At 42.9% G+C, this 22,003-nt stretch overlaps 1 protein-coding gene and 1 pseudogene across 1 annotated transcript; both read right to left on the bottom strand.

Moving 5' to 3' along the window:
• Window positions 1-695: 695 nt before the first annotated feature.
• LOC123485954 lies at window positions 696-9,813 on the bottom strand (annotated as a pseudogene).
• A 3,446-nt stretch (window positions 9,814-13,259) lies between these two features.
• LOC123485955 (CHRNA7-FAM7A fusion protein-like) lies at window positions 13,260-21,528 on the bottom strand. The gene is made up of 5 exons (XM_045217080.1): window positions 21,364-21,528; window positions 20,377-20,571; window positions 15,550-15,636; window positions 14,946-15,055; window positions 13,260-14,457 (listed from the first exon to the last, which is right to left on the bottom strand). Exons 1-5 carry the CDS (start codon window positions 21,416-21,418, stop codon window positions 13,924-13,926), a joined length of 981 nt encoding a protein of 326 aa, XP_045073015.1. The 5' UTR covers window positions 21,419-21,528; the 3' UTR covers window positions 13,260-13,923.
• Window positions 21,529-22,003: the final 475 nt, after the last annotated feature.

The following is a 22,003-nucleotide window of genomic DNA, read 5'->3' as shown; positions in this document are numbered from 1 at the left end:
GTTCTAGGGAGCTGGCTAGCCACAGCGCTGCGACGTTACACTAACTCCCATTACCTAACATGGGAAAACAGCCTGCTACGGCTAAATGGCTAGTGTGACGGTAATGGAGAGCGATCCACACACTCCTTAGTATTTATTTACACTGCTCGTAGGATGATACAGTATTTAGGCTATACGTTAGTCCTGTGTAGCGTCTCTACTTTATCCTCCCTCTCCTTCTCCTGAAAGGCTACACTGAAAAGGGGCTTTTATTTATGGCTGCCCTATGTGTACCTCTCTGCACACACACACACGCACACACACACACACACACACACACACACACACGCACACACACACAAAGATGAAAGGGTGGTCACACAGCCTCCGACACATGATTTTATGGCCCTGAAAAGGTTGAGAAGGTGAGAGAAAGAAGACTGAACAAAGGGAAAGATTCCTATTCATATAGTCCTGGTAGTCAGGGTCACACAGTAAGCCTTTAGCGGGGGCTCAAGGTTTAGGGCATTTCCCAGATGTAGGTTATCCTGTTTCCCTGTACGACACCTATTAGGTCACTCCAGCTAAACTGAAACAAAAAAATAAAAAAATAAAAAAATAAAGGAATAATTCGATTGTAAAAGTGAAAAAATAAAAGACAGTGATTTGTTGCCATTGTCTAGTCCCCTCCCACACACACTGACGTCAGAACTCACCCGCACAGGGGTGGTAGAGATGCAGTCACAGATGTTTTCACTGTCACGATCGCATCCGGGGAAATAAGACAAACAGCAGGTTAATTAGAGAAGGGTGGTTCTTCACAAAACTAGATTAAAAAAAAGATGATGATTTGGGGGGATTTTCACACAATGTAATCCATAGAAGAGTACTATGGAGGAAGGATTGTTCACATATATGACATTTGTATCTTAAAGCATAATTGAGAAAAATATCAAACATGAATATTGAAAATACATAATTTTTGATTTGCCACATTTTTCTATATATGGTTGAACATAATATACTCTACGGGCTTATCAAAGTTCCAGAATGGGATCTCTGCTAGTTTTAAAGTTATGGGCCATTTTATAGAGAAATTGGCATAGTAGTCAATGTAACCAATCACAGCCCTCCTTTTAATTGTATCATTGCACATCCTGCAAATCACCAGCATTTTCACATTCAATCTGCTAGTAATGCTTACAAATTGGATCATAACTCTAAAAGTAGCAGAGATCCCACTCTGAAACTTTGGCATGCCCGTAGTAGAATATATTATGTTCAACAATATATACTGAACAAAAATATAAAACGCAACATATAACAATTTCAAAGATTTTACTGAGTTAAACTTTTTATAAGGTAATCAGTCAACTGCAATAAATAAATTAGGCCCTAATCTATGGATTTCACATGATTGGGAATACAGACATGCATCTGTTGGTCACAGATACCTTAAAAAAGGTAGGGGCGTGGATCAGAAAACCAGTCAGTGTCTGGTCTGACCACCATTTGCCTCATGCAGTGTGACACATCTCCTTCGCATAGAGTTGATCAAGCTGTTGATTGTGGCCTGTGGAATGTTGTCCCACTCCTCTTCAATGGCAGTGCAAAGTTGCTGGATATTGGCGGGAACTGGAACACGCTGTCATACACGTCGATCCAGAACATCACAAACATGCTTAATGCGTGACATGTCTGGTGAGTATGCAGGCCATGGAAGAACCTGGACATTTTCAGCTTCCAGGAATTGTGTACAGATCCTTGCGACATGTGGCGTGCATTATCATGCTGAAACATGAAGTGATGGCGGCAGATGAATGGCACGGCAATGGGCCTCAGGATCTCGTCATGGTATCTCTGTGCATTCAAATTGCCATTGCTAAAATTGAATTGTGTTCGTTGTCCGTGGCTTATGCCTGCCCATACCATAACCCCACCGCTGTCCACAATGTTGACATCAGCAAACCGCTCAACCACACAACGCCATAAACGTGGTCTGAGGTTGTGAGGCCGGTTGGACGTACTGCCAAATTCTCTAAAACGATGTTGGAGGCGGCTTATGGTAGAGAAATGAACATTAAATTATCTGACAACAGCTGTGGTGGATATTCCTGCAGTCAGCATGCCAATTGCACGCTCTCTCAAAACTTGAGACATCTGTGGCATTGTGTTTTGTGACAGAACTGCACATTTTAGAGTGGCCTTTTATTGTCCCCAGCACAATGTGCACCTGTGTAATGAGCATGCTGTTTAATAAGCTTCTAGATATGCCACACCGGTAAAGTGGATGGATTATCTTGGCAAAGGAGAAATGCTCACTAACAGGGATGTAAACAAAATTGTGCAAAACATTTTAGAGAAATAAGCTTTTTGTGTGTATGGAACATTTCTGAGATTTTTTATTTCTGCTCAAGAAACATTGGACCAACACTTTACATGTTGCGGTTATATTTTTGTTCAGTATATATATATATATAAAAAAATGCCAAATCTAAAAAATATATATTTTCAATATTCATGTTTATATTTTCAAATGTTCATACATTTATGTAAGAAATGTGTTATTGAAATCAAAATATTACTCATATTACAGATATTCACATTCCTACAAAGGACCCTTTAATGGATTACATTGTGAAAATACCAAAACTCATGGTATTTTTCTGTTCTAGGAATCACCCAAACGCTCTTTCTCTGGAGCCACACACCGTGTACACAAAAGAAAATGCTTCAGGTTTTTTTTTACGACAATGATTTAGCTGGTCAACATAATGGCTGACATAATAGAAAAGAAACAGCTCAAAACCTCTGTGGTAAACCTCCACAGGAACCATGGGAACAGGGGAGCCGACGGAAACCCCCCACCACCAAACCATTCTAAATAAACCTTAACCTAACCTAACCAAAACAACAAGGATCCCCATTCCTCATGGTTAAAACCTTAACCTAACCAAAACAACAAGGATCCCCATTCCTCATGGTTAAAACCTTCACCTAACCAAAACAACAAGGATCCCCATTCCTCATGGTTAAAACCTTCACCTAACCAACACAAAACAACAAGGGGCGACAGGTAGCTTAGTGGTTAAGAGCGTTGTGCCAGTGACCGAAAGGTCGCTGGTTCTAATCCCCGAGCCGACTAGGTGAAAAATCTGCTGATGTGTCCTTGAGCAAGGCACTTAACCCTAATTGCTCCTGTAAGTCGCTCTGGATAAGAGCGTCTGCTAAATGACCTAAATGTAAATGTAAAAATGTAACAAGGATCCTCATTCCTCATGGTTAAAACCTTAACCTAACCAAAACAACAAGGATCCCCATTCCTCATGGTTAAAACCTTAACCTAACCAAAACAGCAAGGATCCCCATTCCTCACTGTTAAAACAAAACAGACATAGCTTTCAATCAATCCATGTTTGAAATACTAAAATGTTCAAAGAGCTGTTGGCAGCCTCAGTCATAGCCGTTTGGGGTGGAGTGGTACTGCATTACTGGGCCATACAGGCATTGAGGCATCTCGACATTTAAACAGCATGAAAGGCAAAAGATTAAAGACCCCGGAGAGCACCCGATTGATTCATTATACATCAAAGGGGAATGATAGTCAATCTGCCTCCCTGAAATAAAGCGCTTCCCTCCATCTCATCTAACTAACTGCTCTAGATGTAATGAGAACGTAGGTTAACTTAATACCATGTGGGTTTGGTTGATCACATTTGTGTTTTAGAGGGCAGAGATGGAGAGTAATATGGGGTGAATTGTGTTGTGGTCCAGCAGTGGTTGGCTTTATGGTGATTGTGCTGTAGCCTCCAATCTGTGTAAAATGGCTGGCTGTGGGTTGATGCTGAAGTGGTGCAGTGCGCCCTCTGCTGGTGAGGAGTTGTATATCATTGGTGAGGAAAAGGGGAAAGCCAATTATGTCACTGTAGTAGAGTTGATTCCACCCTAGCCTAGGTCACCAATCTGTGCCTCTCTGGGAAATACCAGTCAAATTACAACAACAACAAAAAGTACAAGTACTCTGAAAAGCTACTAAATGACACTAGCAAGAGTAGTTGTAATGAGTTACTTTACACCTTCTGCCGATCGGTTTCTCTCTGGGACGCCCAGCCGTTGAACACGTGTTTTATGGACTAGTTGAATCAGAATGACCACAACTTGGAACAAGAGCCACTCGGCAGTCAAAAACAATATTCCGGGAGCAGACGGTTTAAAATTCCATAAATTTTTCCAGACTCTCGGTTTGTCCCTTGGAGTGTTTTCTTGGCTGAGAGGGTGGGGAAAAGACTTGAGACGTGTTTGGTGTGTCACGCCAGCCAGACTGAGAGTGTGTCCTGTCTTAAGTGTCTGTGGTTCCTACACTAACCAAGAGAGCATCACATAGCCTTCAGAGAGAGCTAAGTGCTAGGTGTGTCCTAGCATGTACGTACGTGTCCCAGTGTCCAGAAGCGTGTGTGTAGGCAGGTACGCGGTCACACTAACCTGCTCCTTGTATTGCTCCTGAGACAGACAGTCAGTCATGTTGACACAACCCAGCAGGCAGCCGGTGGGGTAGTCTTTAGGAAACGTAGGATCTGGGGGAGAAGAGGGTGGTCGGTGAGAGTCAACAGTATGTTTATATGCATCCTAATAATCTGTTATTCATTGCAGTGTGTGTGTGGGGGGGAGGGGATAAAGAGAAAGTGGGAGATAGAAAGTGGTAGCCTGTGTGTGTGTGTGTGTGTGTGTAACCATGTGTGTACCTCTCTTGTAGATCTGAAGGAACATGTTCTCCACCTGAGTGACCTCTTCAGGGGTGGGCCTCTTGGCTGCAGCTGCTATCCACAGAAGACCCCGGTGGGACGTGTACCAGCTCCGCCCCTCCACCCTGGACACACATAGTATCATACAATATTAATATGCCATTTAGAAGACGCTTTTATCCAAAGTGACTTACAGTCACACGTGCATGCATTTTTACGTACGGGTGTTCCCGGGAATCAAACCCACTATCCTGGCATTGCATTCGCCATGTTCTACTAACTGAGTTACAGAGGACCATGTTCTACTAACTGAGATACAGAGGACCATGTTCTACTAACTGAGATACAGAGGACCATGTTCTACTAACTGAGTTACAGAGGACCATGTTCTACTAACTGAGATACAGAGGACCATGTTCTACTAACTGAGATACAGAGGACCATGTTCTACTAACTGAGTTACAGAGGACCATGTTCTACTAACTGAGATACAGAGGACCATGTTCTACTAACTGAGATACAGAGGACCATGTTCTACTAACTGAGATACAGAGGACCATGTTCTACTAACTGAGATACAGAGGACCATGTTCTACCAACTGAGCTACAGAGGACCATGTTCTACTAACTGAGCTACAGAGGACCATGTTCTACTAACTGAGCTACAGAGGACCATGTTCTACTAACTGAGCTACAGAGGACCATGTTCTACTAACTGAGTTACAGAGGACCATGTTCTACTAACTGAGATACAGAGGACCATGTTCTACTAACTGAGATACAGAGGACCATGTTCTACTAACTGAGATACAGAGGACCATGTTCTACTAACTGAGATACAGAGGACCATGTTCTACTAACTGAGTTACAGAGGACCATGTTCTACTAACTGAGATACAGAGGACCATGTTCTACTAACTGAGATACAGAGGACCATGTTCTACTAACTGAGATAGAGGACCATGTTCTACTAACTGAGATACAGAGGACCACATACATCAGTTTTACCCCTTCTTCTTTTTAATGTCTAGTCAAAAAGGCTGCCTTTTTGGTGCCTTTGACCAATAACAAGGCCAATAGTGATGCTTTTGACCAATAACATAGCCCATTGTTGTTGTGTGTTTTGTTCCTACTCAATGCCTTTGCAGGGCCTATTGTTAGAGTGTGTTATGTACTTCCTGATGACCAGTAGGGATGTTTTTTTACCAATGGCATGGCCAGTAGGGATGTTTTTGACAAATAGCCTGGTCAGTAGGGATGTTGTTGACCAACAGCGAGGCCCATTATTAGAGTTTTCTGTACCTCTTTATTCCTTTGACCAGTAGCGAGGCCCATGGTTGGTGCATGCTGAGGCACCAGCCCCCGTCGGCCATCTCCTGCAGCTCTTTGTCCTGCAGCCGGAGTCTGGAGCGCTCTGGGCATGCAGCGCCGTCCCCCTCCGTACCGACAACACCTTTATCCTGGGATCTCCGAGGGCCACTGCCCACGTCCACCCACTGGAGATACATGGAGAGAAGGATATGAGTAGAGATTCACAGAATTATGATGACAAAATGTTTGCAGCTGTAGAGGGATTTACCAAGGTAAATACACACGCCACAACATTATGAGCAAATACTGTGTGTGTCCTACCTTTGGTGCAGCCTGTACTATGTTGGGGTTGACCAGCTCTCGCAGGTGCTGCCGTCCCGCTGGTCCCTCAGGGCGTTGTGGAGACTTCACCTTGGTGCCTGTGTTGAGGGCCTTGACCGTCTCGTCAAACCTAAAAAACACCAAGGAGTGTGGTAATAAAGTTTTTTTAGGTGCCTTGTTTCAAACTATACACACTTTAACCCATCTAGCTGTAACAGTGTAGATACATTAGCAGGAGAAATGAAGTTTACCACTGTGTTGTGAAAGTCTGAAGGGTGTATTAAAAACCTCCTTTTGTTTATGTAACCCGGCTCACAATAATGGCTGGAACGGAGTGAATGGAATGTCATTAAAACATATAGAAACCATGTCTTTGATCCCATTCAGCCTATTGTGCTCCAGCCATTACCACGAGCCCATCCTCCCCAATTAAGGTGCCACCAACCAACCTCCTGTAATGTCCATTGACATGTTCTCAAGTCATTCACTCACTTCTTGTAGTAATGACTGTTACTCTCTCCCTCGTCAAGCACCTGTCGGCCTGCGAAGTCCAGCGTGATCTTCCTGTCCTTCCTGGAGGCGTGGCGAAGCTCCCGTAGCTCCTCCTCCTTCTTTCTCAGGTGCTCGCGCTCGCTAGGCAACAGCCACTGGTTGGAGTCGGTGGCAAAGTAGTCGGACTCGTCATCCAGGACCTGCGTTCGCCGCGTACTGTCGATGTAAACGTGGGGGGAAAGTTATGAAGAAGGTAATGTCACTCCTGTCAGCGGCATATAATGACATAGCCTCCAAATATAATGACATAGCCTCCAAATATAATGACATAGCCTCCAAATATAATGACATAGCCTCCAAATATAATGACATAACCTCCAAATATAATGACATAGCCTCCAAATATAATGACATAGCCTCCAAATATAATGACATAGCCTCCAAATATAATGACATAACCTCCAAATATAATGACATAGCCTCCAAATATAATGACATAGCCTCCAAATATAATGACATAGCCTCCAAATATAATGACATAGCCTCCAAATATAATGACATAGCCTCCAAATATAATGACATAGCCTCCATATATAATGACATAGCGTCCAAATATAATGACATAGCGTCCAAATATAATGGCATAGCCTCCAAAAATAATGACATAGCCTCCAAATATAATGACATAACCTCCATATATAATGACATAACCTCCATATATAATGACATAGCCTCCAAATATAATGACATAGCCTCCAAATGCATCAGGAAGAAAGTATAAAGAATGTGTCTTTAAACAGAGAAAGAGTGAAACCACATTAAATACTATATGCACACTACATCCCAACCTGTTCTTGTCGTATTCCAGCAGTTTGTCTTTATGTTGAAGGGCCTTTTCTAACCCTGCCTTCATCTTAGCCTCTTGGTGTGGAAGATAGTCCCTCTCCGATGCCCCTCTGTGAGACAGACACACCGGGCACACAGACATTACTATATAATTCAACAACTCTCTACTACGCTACGTAGATAGATACTACTGTTGCCTTGTCTCACCCATGAGTTTCTTGCGCAGTTTCTGACTTTTTGTTGGAGTCTCGTTGCAGAATCTCTTGCTCCTCTTTGGTGCATACCTGGTGAATTCATAGAAGAATACGAGAAACCAGGGGGAAAATACTTCTGAGAGGCCAAATTGAATTTGAAAGAACTTACTGGGGAAACATACAACAAGCATAAAGTTAGAGGTCAGGTAATTTCAAACTCAGAATGGTCGTTTTCTCACCAGGGTGCCACAGAAGATGCAGGGCCCTGATCCCTCCTGCTCACACACAATGCGTCCAGATCATGCAGTTGTTGATGAGGTTGTGCTTCTGGGCCAGACATTCGCAGGAATGACGCCCGGGCAGCAGGATAGCCAGCTTGTCCTGGCCCTCTTTATTGTAGAGGCTCACAAACGTATTCTTCTTCTTCTTCTGTGACGAGGAGCTGCCGCTCTCCTGGGCCTTCATCAGGTCGATGGGAGTTTTCACCACCTCAGGCTCAGGCACTGCTTGACTAACAGCCATCACCTCTTGCTTGTTCCTGCCTTTGCGCTTGGATTTCTTCTGGGAGTCCTTGGACATGTCTGGAGCATCTAGAGAAGCATACGACTGGTTAGCATTCCCTCTCATGCATGTAATTGTTACTGTGTTTGGATAGTCACTTATCAAGGACAGGATGGACATCACAACAGTCTTGAGTCTCACTCTTCGCATCGTACAGTTGGCATACTGTATTAGGAACCATATAGCCTGACAAAAAAATGACTTATAAAATATATTACAACTGAAAAAATAAACATATTAAACAATATGGTAACAGGTCAGTGTCAATGAGACAACAGGTCAGTGTCATTGAGACAAGAGGTCAGTGTCAATGAGACAAGAGGTCAGTGTCAATGAGACAAGAGGTCAATGACAATGAGACAAGAGGTCAGTGTCAATGAGACAAGAGGTCAGTGTCAATGAGACAAGAGGTCAGTGTCAATGAGACAAGAGGTCAGTGTCAATGAGACAAGAGGTCAGTGTCAATGAGACAAGAGGTCAATGACAATGAGACAAGAGGTCAGTGTCAATGAGACAAGAGGTCAGTGTCAATGAGACAAGAGGTCAGTGTCAATGAGACAAGAGGTCAGTGTCAATATGGCAGTTGAAGAAGGCCTCCCTACCTGTTCCCGACAGAGAGCTCATGGGGAACAGCCCAGCGCTGTCAGGAGTCAGTGTCTGAGACCGCTGCCATCTGTCAAGGAGTTCATCTATAAACTGCTTCTTCCTTCCGTCAGTGCCCTGAAGGAGGTCCCCAACATACTCTGCAATCTCGTCCGCATTGTCGATGGACAGAATATACCTGTAGAGAGTGAGAAGAATGTCAATGGCATTGATAAGCATTTATAGCTAGCCTAGATAGTAGAGTTCATTGTTGAAATGTTGACCTATGACAGCTAGGCCTACTTTGGTCAACCTTGATTTATGTCCATCTCATAGTCAGTCAGTCAGTCCGTCAGTCTACGCTTTGGCTTAGTAGACCATGATTTTGATGACGTGACATTAAGATATGGCCACCTGAAAAAGCTAGCTAGCTGGCAGGCAAGTGCAAATGGCTGCACATCGAGCTAGCTGAATGAACTGGGAAGATTGACAAGTTCACAGACCTAATAGTAATAATGACGTCGTTGACAATTGTATTAACTTTTACAAGAGAGAGGCAACTGTCAAAAGACAGACATCTAGCAATGGCTAGCTCACTATTTTAAATCAACATTTAGTTAAGGTTAGCTACTTACTGGACTATGTCTTCACTGGCCTCCAAGCCAAAGTTGTGGTGCAACTGGTCCACACACCATCGAAGCAAGGCATCCGACATTATGAAAGATAAAGCAACTTTAATATGGCAATTTCAAGATAAGGATGTTACCTACTCTTGTTGTAGCCGGTTGAATAACAAATGCGCACGCAGAGTGCAACAAATAATCCCTTCCCATCAGAAACAGTGTACTGATGGAGACTGAAGGTTCCGCCTAACTTTTACAGAAAAGTATGTCAATGACTACATAAAAACAAAACATTAGAAAATGTCAGCATATCATCAATTCACACGTAAGGTGAACATTTCCATTATACAGTACAACAACAATTTACCACCCCATCTTTATTACAGCAAGTCACGTCCCTCTTCTGCCTATAAGCTTGATTCAGCATTACGGTCACTAGGTGGCAGTTTAGGAATAGACAAAACCTCTGTGAGAATGAACCATATAGATGTATTGAGATTGCAACGTTGTATCTGCCCCATTATGGCGTCTGTGAGAGTAAGGGCTACTCCTATGAGTCGGTAAACAAACTGAAAGGGTGCATACTGCCACCTGGAGTGTGTTATTTGAACGGGTATAAAGTCAAGGTTGGCAATTTACTGCCACCTGCAGTTATGGAATGTTTGCTCACCAGTATAATTATTTGGCTGATCCCTCCTGAGGACCTGGATGGAATTATGTGATCCTTCCTTTACCCATAGGAAGTCCCACCCAGTTGACTACTAAGTCCTGAATGGCGCTGCCCATTTTTAAACAGGCTTTTGGGCTCTAGAGTCCTCTATACATCTCTGTGGAATGAACATCTCAGTGAACTGGTATCTCTTGCATGCAATAGGTATTCTCAATCCAAGACCTAGGGCATGTGGGAGCCTGGGAGGCAACGTGTCTGCCTACAGAGACTATGCAATAGGCATAGCCTACTTTCCATGAAAGTTGAGTTAGGTGTAATTAAATACGCTAGAAATTAGTATGTAGAGGTCTAGCTCGCCTAAAGTTAACCGGAGAATATCAAATAGCCTCAAATAATGTAGTTTTAAAAATCTGCCTTTACAAATGTTTATACAGTAAGTAACTAGGCCTATATAAATGCCCTAATCAGAAAGATTTTTCAGAAGTTTGTCAGTCGTAGATCCACCTATGACTCAATCTGGAAATCAATAGACACAATTCCAACTTCATCATTGTCCTTGCAGGGAGAATAAAACTTTATAGGCACGTCATTGTTATATAGTAGATAACAAATACTCTTTACAATGTATTTTATGGACCATAGTTCCAGTACTTCAAGTCTGATTTGTTCAACATTATACTGCCAGCATGATTATGGAAAGGTGCCAAAATACTAAGTGGGATGTGCCTATGCATTATTGCAGCGTTAAATTATCCAGTGCTCAAATTCTCTTTTGATAACAAAGATTTATTTAAGAAATGCGTGTTAGTGGTTTGTCACACTCAGCATATATTTAGCACAATCCACTTAGTTTCCTTCTTAGCATAATGGCTCTGTTGAATAAGCTCCAAGTGAAATCTTGACTATCTGCTGTGCTTGACTTGGACTGAAATAGGTGCCAATACTAATGTTGGGTGCCGGTACTCTTTATATTCAGGTGCAGGAGCTCCACAATACTTTTAGGCTAATATTCTATAAGAGGAACAGGAGCTCTGCAATACTTTTAGGCTAATATTCTATAAGAGGAACAGGAGCTCTGCAATACTTTTAGGCTAATATTCTATAAGAGGAACAGGAGCTCTGCAATACTTTTAGGCTAATATTTTATAAGAGCAACAGAAGCTCCAAAATAATTTTTAGGCTAATATTCTATAAGAGGAACAGGAGCTCTAGCAGTAGAAACATGTATATGCCGTTACTCAGCTCCGGTGAGCTCCTGCCCAAGTCAAGCTCTGACTATCTGACAAAGGGGGTTTCTATTTAATAGATCATGTGCTGCTGGCTACGAATGGCATCCCAATGTTGTAAACAATGGCATTTTAGAGCTGTATTTCAGAATCATTATGCTCAGTCTGATTCTTAAAATGGATTGCAATTGAAAGAAACACAACAGCGTTATAGCAATATGTTTCCATCCTATGTATTTCAAAAAGTGGATAGCCAACAGCTTTATCCATTCATAATCATAACATTGTAAAAGTAGCTTAAAGTAAGATAAAGTTATTATAAAGTACATGCCATATCTTACTGATAATTATTTTGTTGCTCTTTAATACCCATGTAAGCAATGACTACATTTCTGAGGGGTCACCATGTCAGGTTTGCTGCTGCTGTTTGAAGACAATATGGATATTATATGTTGTGTAGGTGATCGTGTAATAAAGTGTAGGCTCTTTTTGATGAACGGAAGTGCTGAAAGTATAGTAACATTAACTGTAATATACTGCGTAAATATTCCACATACTTAGTAAATGATCATGAAACTGTCATTAAATCAAGACACATTGTAGTTCACACCTAGAAAAAAAAAATAACAATAATAATAATAATAAGCCATTTAGCAGACGCTTTTATCCAAAGCGGCTTACAGTCATGTGTGCATACATTTTTTTGTGTATGGGTGGTCCCGGGATCGAACCCACTACCCTGGCGTTACAAGCGCCGTGCGCTCGTGCTCTACCAAAATACATTTATTTGTGAGAGTCCACAAATCATAGATGATGTGGCACACATACTTGATAATAGAATAGAAGAAGAAGAAGCTTCAATCAAAACAGGTTCAATTCCATCCATGTGTTTTAGAGTTTTAAAAGGGGGGAGAGATTATTGCACCACAATAATCAGTCCTCAAATTCCATGTACAGTATCTACAGTAAAACTGTCAAAAATAACAAAAGCAAAAAAAGGGGGGCAACAAACCCTTTTTATAAATGTTTCTGGATGTCTTTGACTGACATTTGCACCCGACTAACTTATGTCCATCATCCATTTCAGTTGATATGTTATGAGTTACAATTCAGTATAATATGTTTAGAATTGGCTAAACAGTACAGTATGTTACGAATTTGCAAAAATGTACAATGTGTTACGAATTTGCAAAATGTATGATATGTTTACGAATTCCAATTTGTTGTGGCTAACGTTAGCTAGGCTAGGGGTTAGTGTTAGGGGTTAAGGTTAAGGTTAGCTAACATGCTACGTAGTTACAAAGTAGCTAAAAAGTAGTAAGTAGTAGTTTCTTTCTAGTTTTTTGAAAAGTTTCTAATTAGCTAAAATGCTAAAGTTGTCTATAATGACATTCGAACATACAACCTTCGTGTTGCTAGACGTTCGCATTATACTACTAACATCCACCCTCCTTTTGTGTTTGCCTTATGTAACCTTCTGTCTTATCTAACCACACCAAACCTAACATATCGTACCAATTTGAGTGTCCCGGATTTACATTTACTCTTACGTCTGCTCTATTAGATCAAGCTGATGGAGGACACATCTTCTAGTGATGATTTATAAGTCCAAGCACTACATTGCATAGAAATGATCAGTAAATAAACAAACAGGAAATAAAATCAGTTTAAAAAATGTACAGGTACAAACATAATGCTGATGGAGTGTTGTGTTTTATTATTGTAGACATAATAATAATAATAACGATGCAATAAAGTTGCCAAAACTCAAAAAGGTATTTTTGCGATGGATATTTTCAATTCACAGAAAACAACACACTAGATACCGCCACACTATCTACAAACACAAAACCAACATAACTTTGACAGAAACCTTGAACAGAAGGTATCCAGCAATTGTTCTTTACACCACATAAGAGAAAACGATTGAACCATTTTGAACTGAGAGCGTTATAAAGGGTAGCCAATAAGCAATTACCCAAGTGGACAAAAACACATTGGATTCAATTGAAGTAACCTTGGTATTTATAATGCTATACAAGGCATGGCTATTCACTCTTCATTGTTGGTTGGTTATAACATCTAATGCCTAGATTCCTTTAAGCCAGTTACATACAACATGATTTTCCACCAGATCCAATGTTAATATGATGTCCTGCTGCGTCCTGCAGGGAAATAGTTGAGTGTGAAAAAGCTGTACATCTTGTAAATTGAAGATTTATGCAGACATAATGTGTTCTATCTCTATATCACAGACAAAGATTCAATCATTTGATATAAGTAATCTATGTGTTTTGTAATGTGATTATGCAACCGTAAGATTTCAAAAACCATGTAGTGTATTTAGTGGATAAAGCATGTGAACATTTCAAGCTCTTAGGTAAAGAAGTCTTTGGAAATGGCTTCCACAAAGTTAGGTGCCGACATGAGGATACCGATCGTGCAGAGGATGGTGAAGAGCGAGAAGGCCATGAGACAGAGCCGGTCGATCACTGACGCCGCAAACTTCCACTCGTTGCACACCAACTCATCCTCGTCATGGTCGCGGAAACGCTCGGCGATGTAGCGCACCTCATCCAGGATCTTGGCCAGATCGGGCTCCAGGCTCCCCGCCGAGGAGGTGGGCCGCGTGGGCAAGAGCACCTCGTCCTCCCCCCCACCACACACCAGACGGCCACACAGGACCCCGGAGTCGGGGGAGGTGGTGGCTGGAGCATAGTGCATGCTCTCCAGGCCGATGTACAGCATGTTGCCGTTGGTGGAGTGCGGGGCCGAGGCGCTGGCATTCAGGTCCATGCTGGTGAGGCTCCCACGGGGATGCTTGTTGTGGCAGGCCGGGCGTACACGGTCCTCACCGGGCCGCTTCATACGCAGGAACCAGGCGCACCAGTTGAGCAGGATCACCCGAGTCTTCACACAATCAGAGAGTAAAACCAGAATGAATGTACTGTTCACGGCAGCGTACTGACTGGAGATAGTAAGAGAGAGAATATGAAACTTTTACTCAAATCCTCCCTGCATGACTCCTTTGAACGAGGTGTCCTGCAGGGGCACGATGGCACAGCAGTGGTGACGATCACTATCATGGCTGCCTAATCCTCCCCTGCTTCTAATTGTCCAACTGTATTCCTCAGCCCTCCACTGTAATAGCCAATGTGGTGAGTGTTCTAGCACAAAATGGCTGCTGTCCATCACTCAGATTAGTGCTACACATTGTTAGTGAATGACTTCCCCCTTACCAGGCAAAGGGCTTTGAGACCTATTAGAAAGCACCTTACCCCTGAGAGGCTTTCTTTGGCAGAATCACAACAATGAGGAGTCTGGATATAGAAATAGTGAGTGACTAATAAGATTTCATTGTAATTTCACATAATGGGTTTGTGTAAAAATACACTCACCCACTTAGGCATCTTGCTTCCATCGGGATCGTGATGGTGGTATTGTAAGACCAGAACCGTAGCAATCACAGAGAGACCCACAATGACCATGGTGGTGGCAAAGTACTGAGCTACAATACAGAGAGAGACAGAGAGAGAGACAGAGAGCAAGAGATGGTGGACAGAGGACTAGAGGATAAATGACAGAACAGCCACATACCATAAGTTACTGAAATGGGCATCATTTTATCTCAATGAGAGGTTCTCATTTGTCACTCAATGTATTTCAGGCTGAGAAATAGCCCCCCACACAATTGAGTGGTTTAATAATACAAAGATTAGGAACTTACACTATGCCACTTCCAAGCCTCCAATAGTTCTTCCTCTCCTGAAGATGGTGAAATTATACTGTTGGCCTTTTCAAAATGGCAGCCATTACATTTCAGTCATTTAGCAGACGCTCTTATCCAGAGCGACTTACAGTTAGTGAGTGCATACATTTTTCATACTGCCCCCGTAGGAAACGAACCCACAACCCTGGCGTTGCAAGCGCCATGCTCTACCAACTGAGCTACAGGGGACCCATTACAATTGTCATTTCCAATTTAAAAATAGACAATCTTACCGATTAAAGGTACTGAGTCAGAGGTTGCAGGCATGATCTCTGCAACCAGCAACATGAAGACGGTCAGTGAGAGCAGCACTGTTATCCCTAGAACGAAACATAAATGAGTTAGCACAAAGGAAGGGGTTAATGTAGTCTGTGTGATTAACAGTATGGTTATTTTGGAATGCGAAATAATCCTTAAAAAGGTATTTTAAACAGACATTACACATTTCAACAAACACCATTTTACACGTAGGCCTACCATTATTTTGCACATTTCTGAGTTGTTTTTTTAAAAAATGGCTTGCTATGAATACCAATCTATAATTTATTCAGGTGGAATCATCTGCTGTATTGTGTCACATTGCAGCATATTATCCCTGTGTACCCAAAGGGTTCAACTGGATTTCACCAAGATATTGCGTGTCATTGTATTCTGTTCTGTTCTATTCTAGTCTGCATTTCACTGTCCTCTGTTCTATTTTATTCCATCCATGTAATCAAACAGTATTCCGTTTTATTATTATGCTAATTTACACAGTCTTCCGTTTCATACTTTTGTCAGAATCCAGTGCTGCTTCACTGGGTTTTAGCCTACAATGACAGAGGGATCTGAAATAGCAACATCTACTATTGTGGTTCATCCTCATACTGCCTTGAGGCTTACAGGGTTTGAGTGGAGATGTGGGAACAACATCAAATACCTGTGGGTAGAGATTTAACGCAATCCCCCCTGAAGCTTGCTAATGAGCTGGCTGGGTCTCTAAGCCACTGAATTCCAGGGATAGGACGGGGGCTGAATATCTCTAAGTGATTAGGTGTCAATTCCTGGGTATCTCAAAGCACACTGGCACACCTTTCACTCGCTAGGAACTCCTCTTCTGTGTATTCCTGCCTGTAACCATAGCAACAGCTACTTCCCCTTATCTCCGAGGCCCTACTTGTCAGAGGTCCATGTCTCTCTCAGGAAATGTGAATGGTACACATGAGTACTTAAAATGTCAAACTTGTTTTAGGTATGATTTGCCAGCCAACTCAGTAAATAAGGCGCTTGGTAGCTATTTCAATCTAAGACAAAAAGTAGCCATATATCCTGAGGAGGTCCTCTGTAGCTCAGTTGGTAGAGCATGGCACTTGCAACGGCAGGATAGTGGGTTTGATTCCCGGGACCACCCATACGTAAACAATTTATGTACGCATGACTAAGTCGCTTTGGATAAAAGCATCTGCTTAATGGCATATACTATTATAAGTTATAAATTAACACATTGCAAAAGGGAAATGTCGAAAATATTTATATCTAATCCCCTCAGAGTCTGAGCATGGCTGAACTAAGAAAATAAAACAAATATATTTAGACTAAAAAATAAAGACAGACCGTAGAAATATAATTATTAACGGCGAGTTGAAGCACAACTCGCCTCACTGGAAATCAGCCAGGCATGTCCAAAATAAGACTTAAACTGAGCAGACAGCTCGCTGATTTAATTTCCGATAGATCGTAGAGCATCAGTGAGGCTTGACCAGTGACTCACTGTCAGGGGTTGTCGGTTGCGTCCCAAATGGCACCCTTTTACCCATAGGGCTCTGGTCAAAAGTAGTGCACTATAAAAGGGAATAGGGTTCCATTTGAGACACAGAATCATGTTGGCAGGTGTGTGCACTGCACACCCAAGGACAACAACAGTGTTGACCCTGCCTGAATATTCCTGTCTCTCTTTCCCCTGATCAATAGTCCCTGGCTCTTTTTAAGTCAGCCATGGCAATTTCCTCAGAAGGAACTGAAACTGAATACATCTTCCTATGTGCATTGATCACTTCTAAAAAGGCTGACAGATAATGGTGTTGGTTGGTTGATACAGTAAGTCTTGATTATATAGGCAGATGGGGTTTTGTGATGGTCACACTTTCAACTAAATTTGATTTATAAATCCTTCATGTTGCATAGTGTGTAAATACTGAACTAAAAATAAACATGGCAGTATTAAATTACAGACATTACAGCAAGAGGTTTTTTTCTTTGTTTGAAGTTTGACTGACTACATCAAACACATTTCCTGCTTCCCCATCACCCCTCTAGACACCCAAACAGCTGCCACACACACACAGCTCTTTTGGAGAAACACTGGGTTAATTAAGGAAACCATCTGCATTGCAGGCTCCTAATCTTTCCAATGAGACGTGTAGACATACATAAATCGCCCGGCATGCCTTGATGCCTTATACAGCTCCAAGTCAGCACTCAGCCAGGTTCTGAGAAATGGAAATAGGATTGTCAATATGATTCTCCTAGCACTGAATGATACAGCAGAGTCATCTGAAGACTGAAGCCTGACTTCTGAGAGGTGCATAAGAATTTGCTTTATCACCAACTGCTGGAGCTTTTCATGAATATTTCTTCCAGTGGCTGGTTTCCCCTCAGTGAGTATTGAGTAAATACTGAGTTATAAACTCAGAATAATAATAATTATAATAATACGTGCATTACCTTGTGAGGAGTATAGGGTCTCTTGCCTGGCATGTAGTTTGATGGCTGTATAAAATCCTAGCTTGAAATATATGCTTAATCGCCACACAAATCTCCCATTGACATCACTGGCTCTGATGCTCGTCGGATGTGGCAGGGCTTGAAAACTATTACAGACTACAAAGGGAAGCACAGCCGCGAGCTGCCCAGTGACACAAGCCTACCAGACGAGCTAAACCACTTCTATGCTCGCTTCGAGGCAAGCAACACTGAAGCATGCATGAGAGCACCAGCTGTTCCGGATGACTATGTGATCACGCTCTCCGTAGCCGATGTGAGTAAGACTTTTAAGCAGGTCAACATTCACAAGGCCGCAGGGCCAGACGGATTACCAGGACGTGTACTTCGAGCATGTGCTGACCAACTGGCAAGTGTCTTCACTGACATTTTCAACATGTCCCTGACTGAGTCTGTAATACCAACATGTTTCAAGCAGACCACCATAGTCCCCGTGCCCAAGGACTCTAAGATAACCTGCCTAAATGACTACCGACCCGTAGCACTGACGTCTGTAGCCATGAAGTGCTTTGAAAGGCTGGTCATGGCTCACATCAACAGCATTATCCCAGAAACCCTAGACCCACTCCAATTTGCATACCGCCCCAACAGATCCACAGATGATGCAATCTCTATTGCACTCCACACTGCCCTTTCCCACCTGGACAAGAGGAACACCTACGTGAGAATGCTATTCATTGACTACAGCTCAGCATTCAACACCATAGTGCCCTCTAAGCTCATCACTAAGCTAAGGATCCTGGGACTAAACACCTCCCTCTGCAACTGGATCCTGGACTTCCTGACGGGCCGCCCCCAGGTGGTAAGGGTAGGTAACAACACATCTGCCACACTGATCCTCAACACGGGGCCCCCTCAGGGGTGCGTGCTCAGTCCCCTCCTGTACTCTCTGTTCACCCATGACTGCATGGCCAGGCACGACTCCAACACCATCATTAAGTTTGCCGACGACACAACAGTGGTAGGCCTGATCACCGACAACGATGAGACAGCCTATAGGGAGGAGGTCAGAGATCTGGCCGTAGTGGTGCCAGGACAACAACCTCTCCCTCAACGTGACCAAGACAAAGGAGATGATTGTGGACTACAGGAAAGAAAAGAGGACTGAGCACGCCCCCATTCTCATCGACGGGCTGTAGTGAAAAGGTTGAGAGCTTCAAGTTTCTTGGTGTCCACATCACCAACAAACTATCATGGTCCAAACACACCAAGACAGTCGTGAAGAGGGCACGACAAAGCCTATTCCCCCTCAGGAGACTGAAAAGATTTGGCATGGGTCCTCAGATCCTCAAAAGATTATACAGCTGCACCATCGAGAGCATCCTGACTGGTTGCATCACCGCCTGGTATGGCAACTGCTTGGCCTCAGACCGCAAGGCACTACAGAGGGTAGTGCGTACGGCCCAGTACATCACTGGGGCAAAGCTTCCTGCCATCCAGGACCTCTATACCAGGCGGTGTCAGAGGAAGGCCCTCAAAATTGTCAAAGACTCCAGCCACACTAGTCATAGACTGTTCTCTCTGCTACCGCACGGCAAGCGGTACCGGAGTGCCAAGTCTAGGTCCAAAAGACTTCTCAACAGCTTCTACCCCCAAGCCATAAGACTCCCTGAACAGCTAATCATGGCTACCCGGACTATTTGCACTGCCCCCCACCCCATCCTTTTTACGCTGCTGCTACTCTGTTAATTATTTATGCATAGTCACTTTAACTCTACCCACATGTACATATTACCTCAACTAGCCGGTGCCCCCGCACATTGACTCTGCAACGGTACCCCCCTGTATATATAGCCTCCCTACTGTCACTTTATTTTACTTCTGCTCTTTTTTTTTCTCAACACTTTTTTTTGTTGTTGTTTTATTTTTACTTTTTTTGTTAAAAATAAATGCACTGTTGGTTAAGGGCTGTAAGTAAGCATTTCACTGTAATGTCTGCACCTGTTGTATTCGGCGCATGTGACCAATAAAATTTGATTTGATTTGATGGGTGATGTCTGTGAATATCATGATGTTTGTACTTTTCATGTTAGAATTTGTCATGAGAACCCCACACCCCTAGTGTTGATTTAATAACAGGTGTTGATTTAATAACCTATTTATGTTTAAATGTCCAATAATAGTCATCCATCCACCCACATACCCACCCATGCACGCACCCATCCACTCAACCACCCACCCACTCATCCACTCATCCACCCACCCACTCATCCACCCACCCACTCATCCACTCATCCACCCACCCACTCATCCACCCACCCACTCATCCACTCATCCACCCATCCATCCACGGAGCTGACCCAGTGATATCTTCTCCCCAGAGTCAGCAGGCAGCAGGAAGACGAGTAGGGCCAAGGTGGAGATGAGAACACAGGGGATGAGGAGGTTGAGGCCATAGTAGAGGGTACGTCTACGCATCACCACAGTAAAGGTTACGTCAGGGTAAGGCTCCTTACAGCAGTCGTAGAAGCGCTCGTTCCTGCGCCCGGGCACCTCTGTATCATACACCAGGAAGACAACAATATAGGGAAGTCAATTACAGTTTGAGGACTCAATTTGGGTTGTACTGAAATTATTTGCAGTAATGGATGTCTTTATTTCAGGTAAATTCATGGTGTTTCACAATAAGGAAGCTTTAGTAGGTTAAGGGTGTTGGGAGTTTGACCCTGAATCAAATGGTATTGTTAGTTTTCATCAGTTCCCCATTACAGTAATAGTGCCTGCCATATCTCTTTATAAGCAGTCCAACATGCAAGAAAAACTATATTCAAAGTAGTAAAGCCTACCACTGGCTTCCAGCACTGGGATGTCATTTCATTAGAACCCCTCTCTTGTAAATACATTAGTCAATTTGCCAGGGATTCCGTAGAAGCAAATTTCACTAAAGATCTGTACTGCTGAGGAAAAGCCTTTTGAATAAATTCCCTATTTCATTTGACTGTGATCAATCGTACATACAGGATCTAGCTTTTATAGTTTGACCATCTAGTTTGAAAGTTAAACTCAAATAAAAAAAAAGAATAGTCTGGGTCATATTTGTGAGTTATCCCAAACTTCCAAGCTTGTTCAAAACAGTTCTTGCAATAACAATTTAAATGTTATATTGTAATTTAGACACTTTGATCCAAAACACATACTGTAAGAAGAATACCGGTATATGGCCCATACAGGACTCCAACCCACTACTCTGGGGTTGGCAGCATCGTCTTCCAAACAACCGTGCCATCAGAACCCAGGTTCTGTGGTGACAATATATTGTCCAATACTAGCCAGCCGCTATCTCTTACCCACTAGGTCCCACTCTCCGTTGGGGATGTAACCTGTGATATCTGCCTCCATCATCTGTAGGTCCAGAGACCAGCCTCCATAGGTCCAGGAGCCAAACTTCAGGTCACACCTCTGGAGATCAAAGGGGAACCAGCGCACATCGATGTAGCAGGTGCTCTTGAATATGCCTGTGTTGGAACATGAATGAGGAGAGAAAGAGAGGGTGATGGAGATAAATGGGAGGGATGGAGGGAGAGATAGAAACAGAGATAGAGATGGAGGTAAATGGGAGGGATAGAGGGAGGGATAGAGATGGAGGTAAATGGGAGGGAGTAGAGGGAGAGATAGAAACAGAGATAGAGATGGAGGTAAATGGGAGGGATAGAGGGAGGGATAGAGATGGAGGTAAATGGGAGGGATAGAGGGAGAGATAGAGATGGAGGTAAATGGGAGGGATGGAGGGAGGGATAGAGATGGGGTAAATGGGAGGGATAGAGGGAGAGATAGAGATGGAGGTAAATGGGGATGGGGAGATGAGGTAAATGGGAGGGATGGAGGGAGAGATGGAGGTAAATGGGAGGGATAGAGGGAGAGATAGAGAGAAAGGCATGGATAGAAATAGATAAACATAAAGAAAGTTAGAGCTAGAGAGATGACTTT

This window comes from Coregonus clupeaformis, unplaced genomic scaffold, assembly GCF_020615455.1.
Source record: "Coregonus clupeaformis isolate EN_2021a unplaced genomic scaffold, ASM2061545v1 scaf0909, whole genome shotgun sequence".
Classification (NCBI taxonomy): domain Eukaryota; kingdom Metazoa; phylum Chordata; class Actinopteri; order Salmoniformes; family Salmonidae; genus Coregonus; species Coregonus clupeaformis.
This window is presented reverse-complemented; position numbering and strand designations above follow the sequence as displayed.

What these genes read in the sequence shown, in the direction of transcription:
- LOC123485955 (XM_045217080.1), bottom strand. Translation starts at nt 21,418, where the DNA reads ATGATGGAGGCAGATATCACAGGTTACATCCCCAACGGAGAGTGGGAC. An exon ending in CGGAGAGTGGGACCTAGTGG is followed by an intron (nt 20,572 to 21,363) that starts GTAAGAGATAGC and finishes TGTATGATACAG; the next exon opens with AGGTGCCCGGGCGCAGGAAC. An exon ending in TGACTCAGTACCTTTAATCG is followed by an intron (nt 15,056 to 15,549) that starts GTAAGATTGTCT and finishes TCTGTATTGTAG; the next exon opens with CTCAGTACTTTGCCACCACC.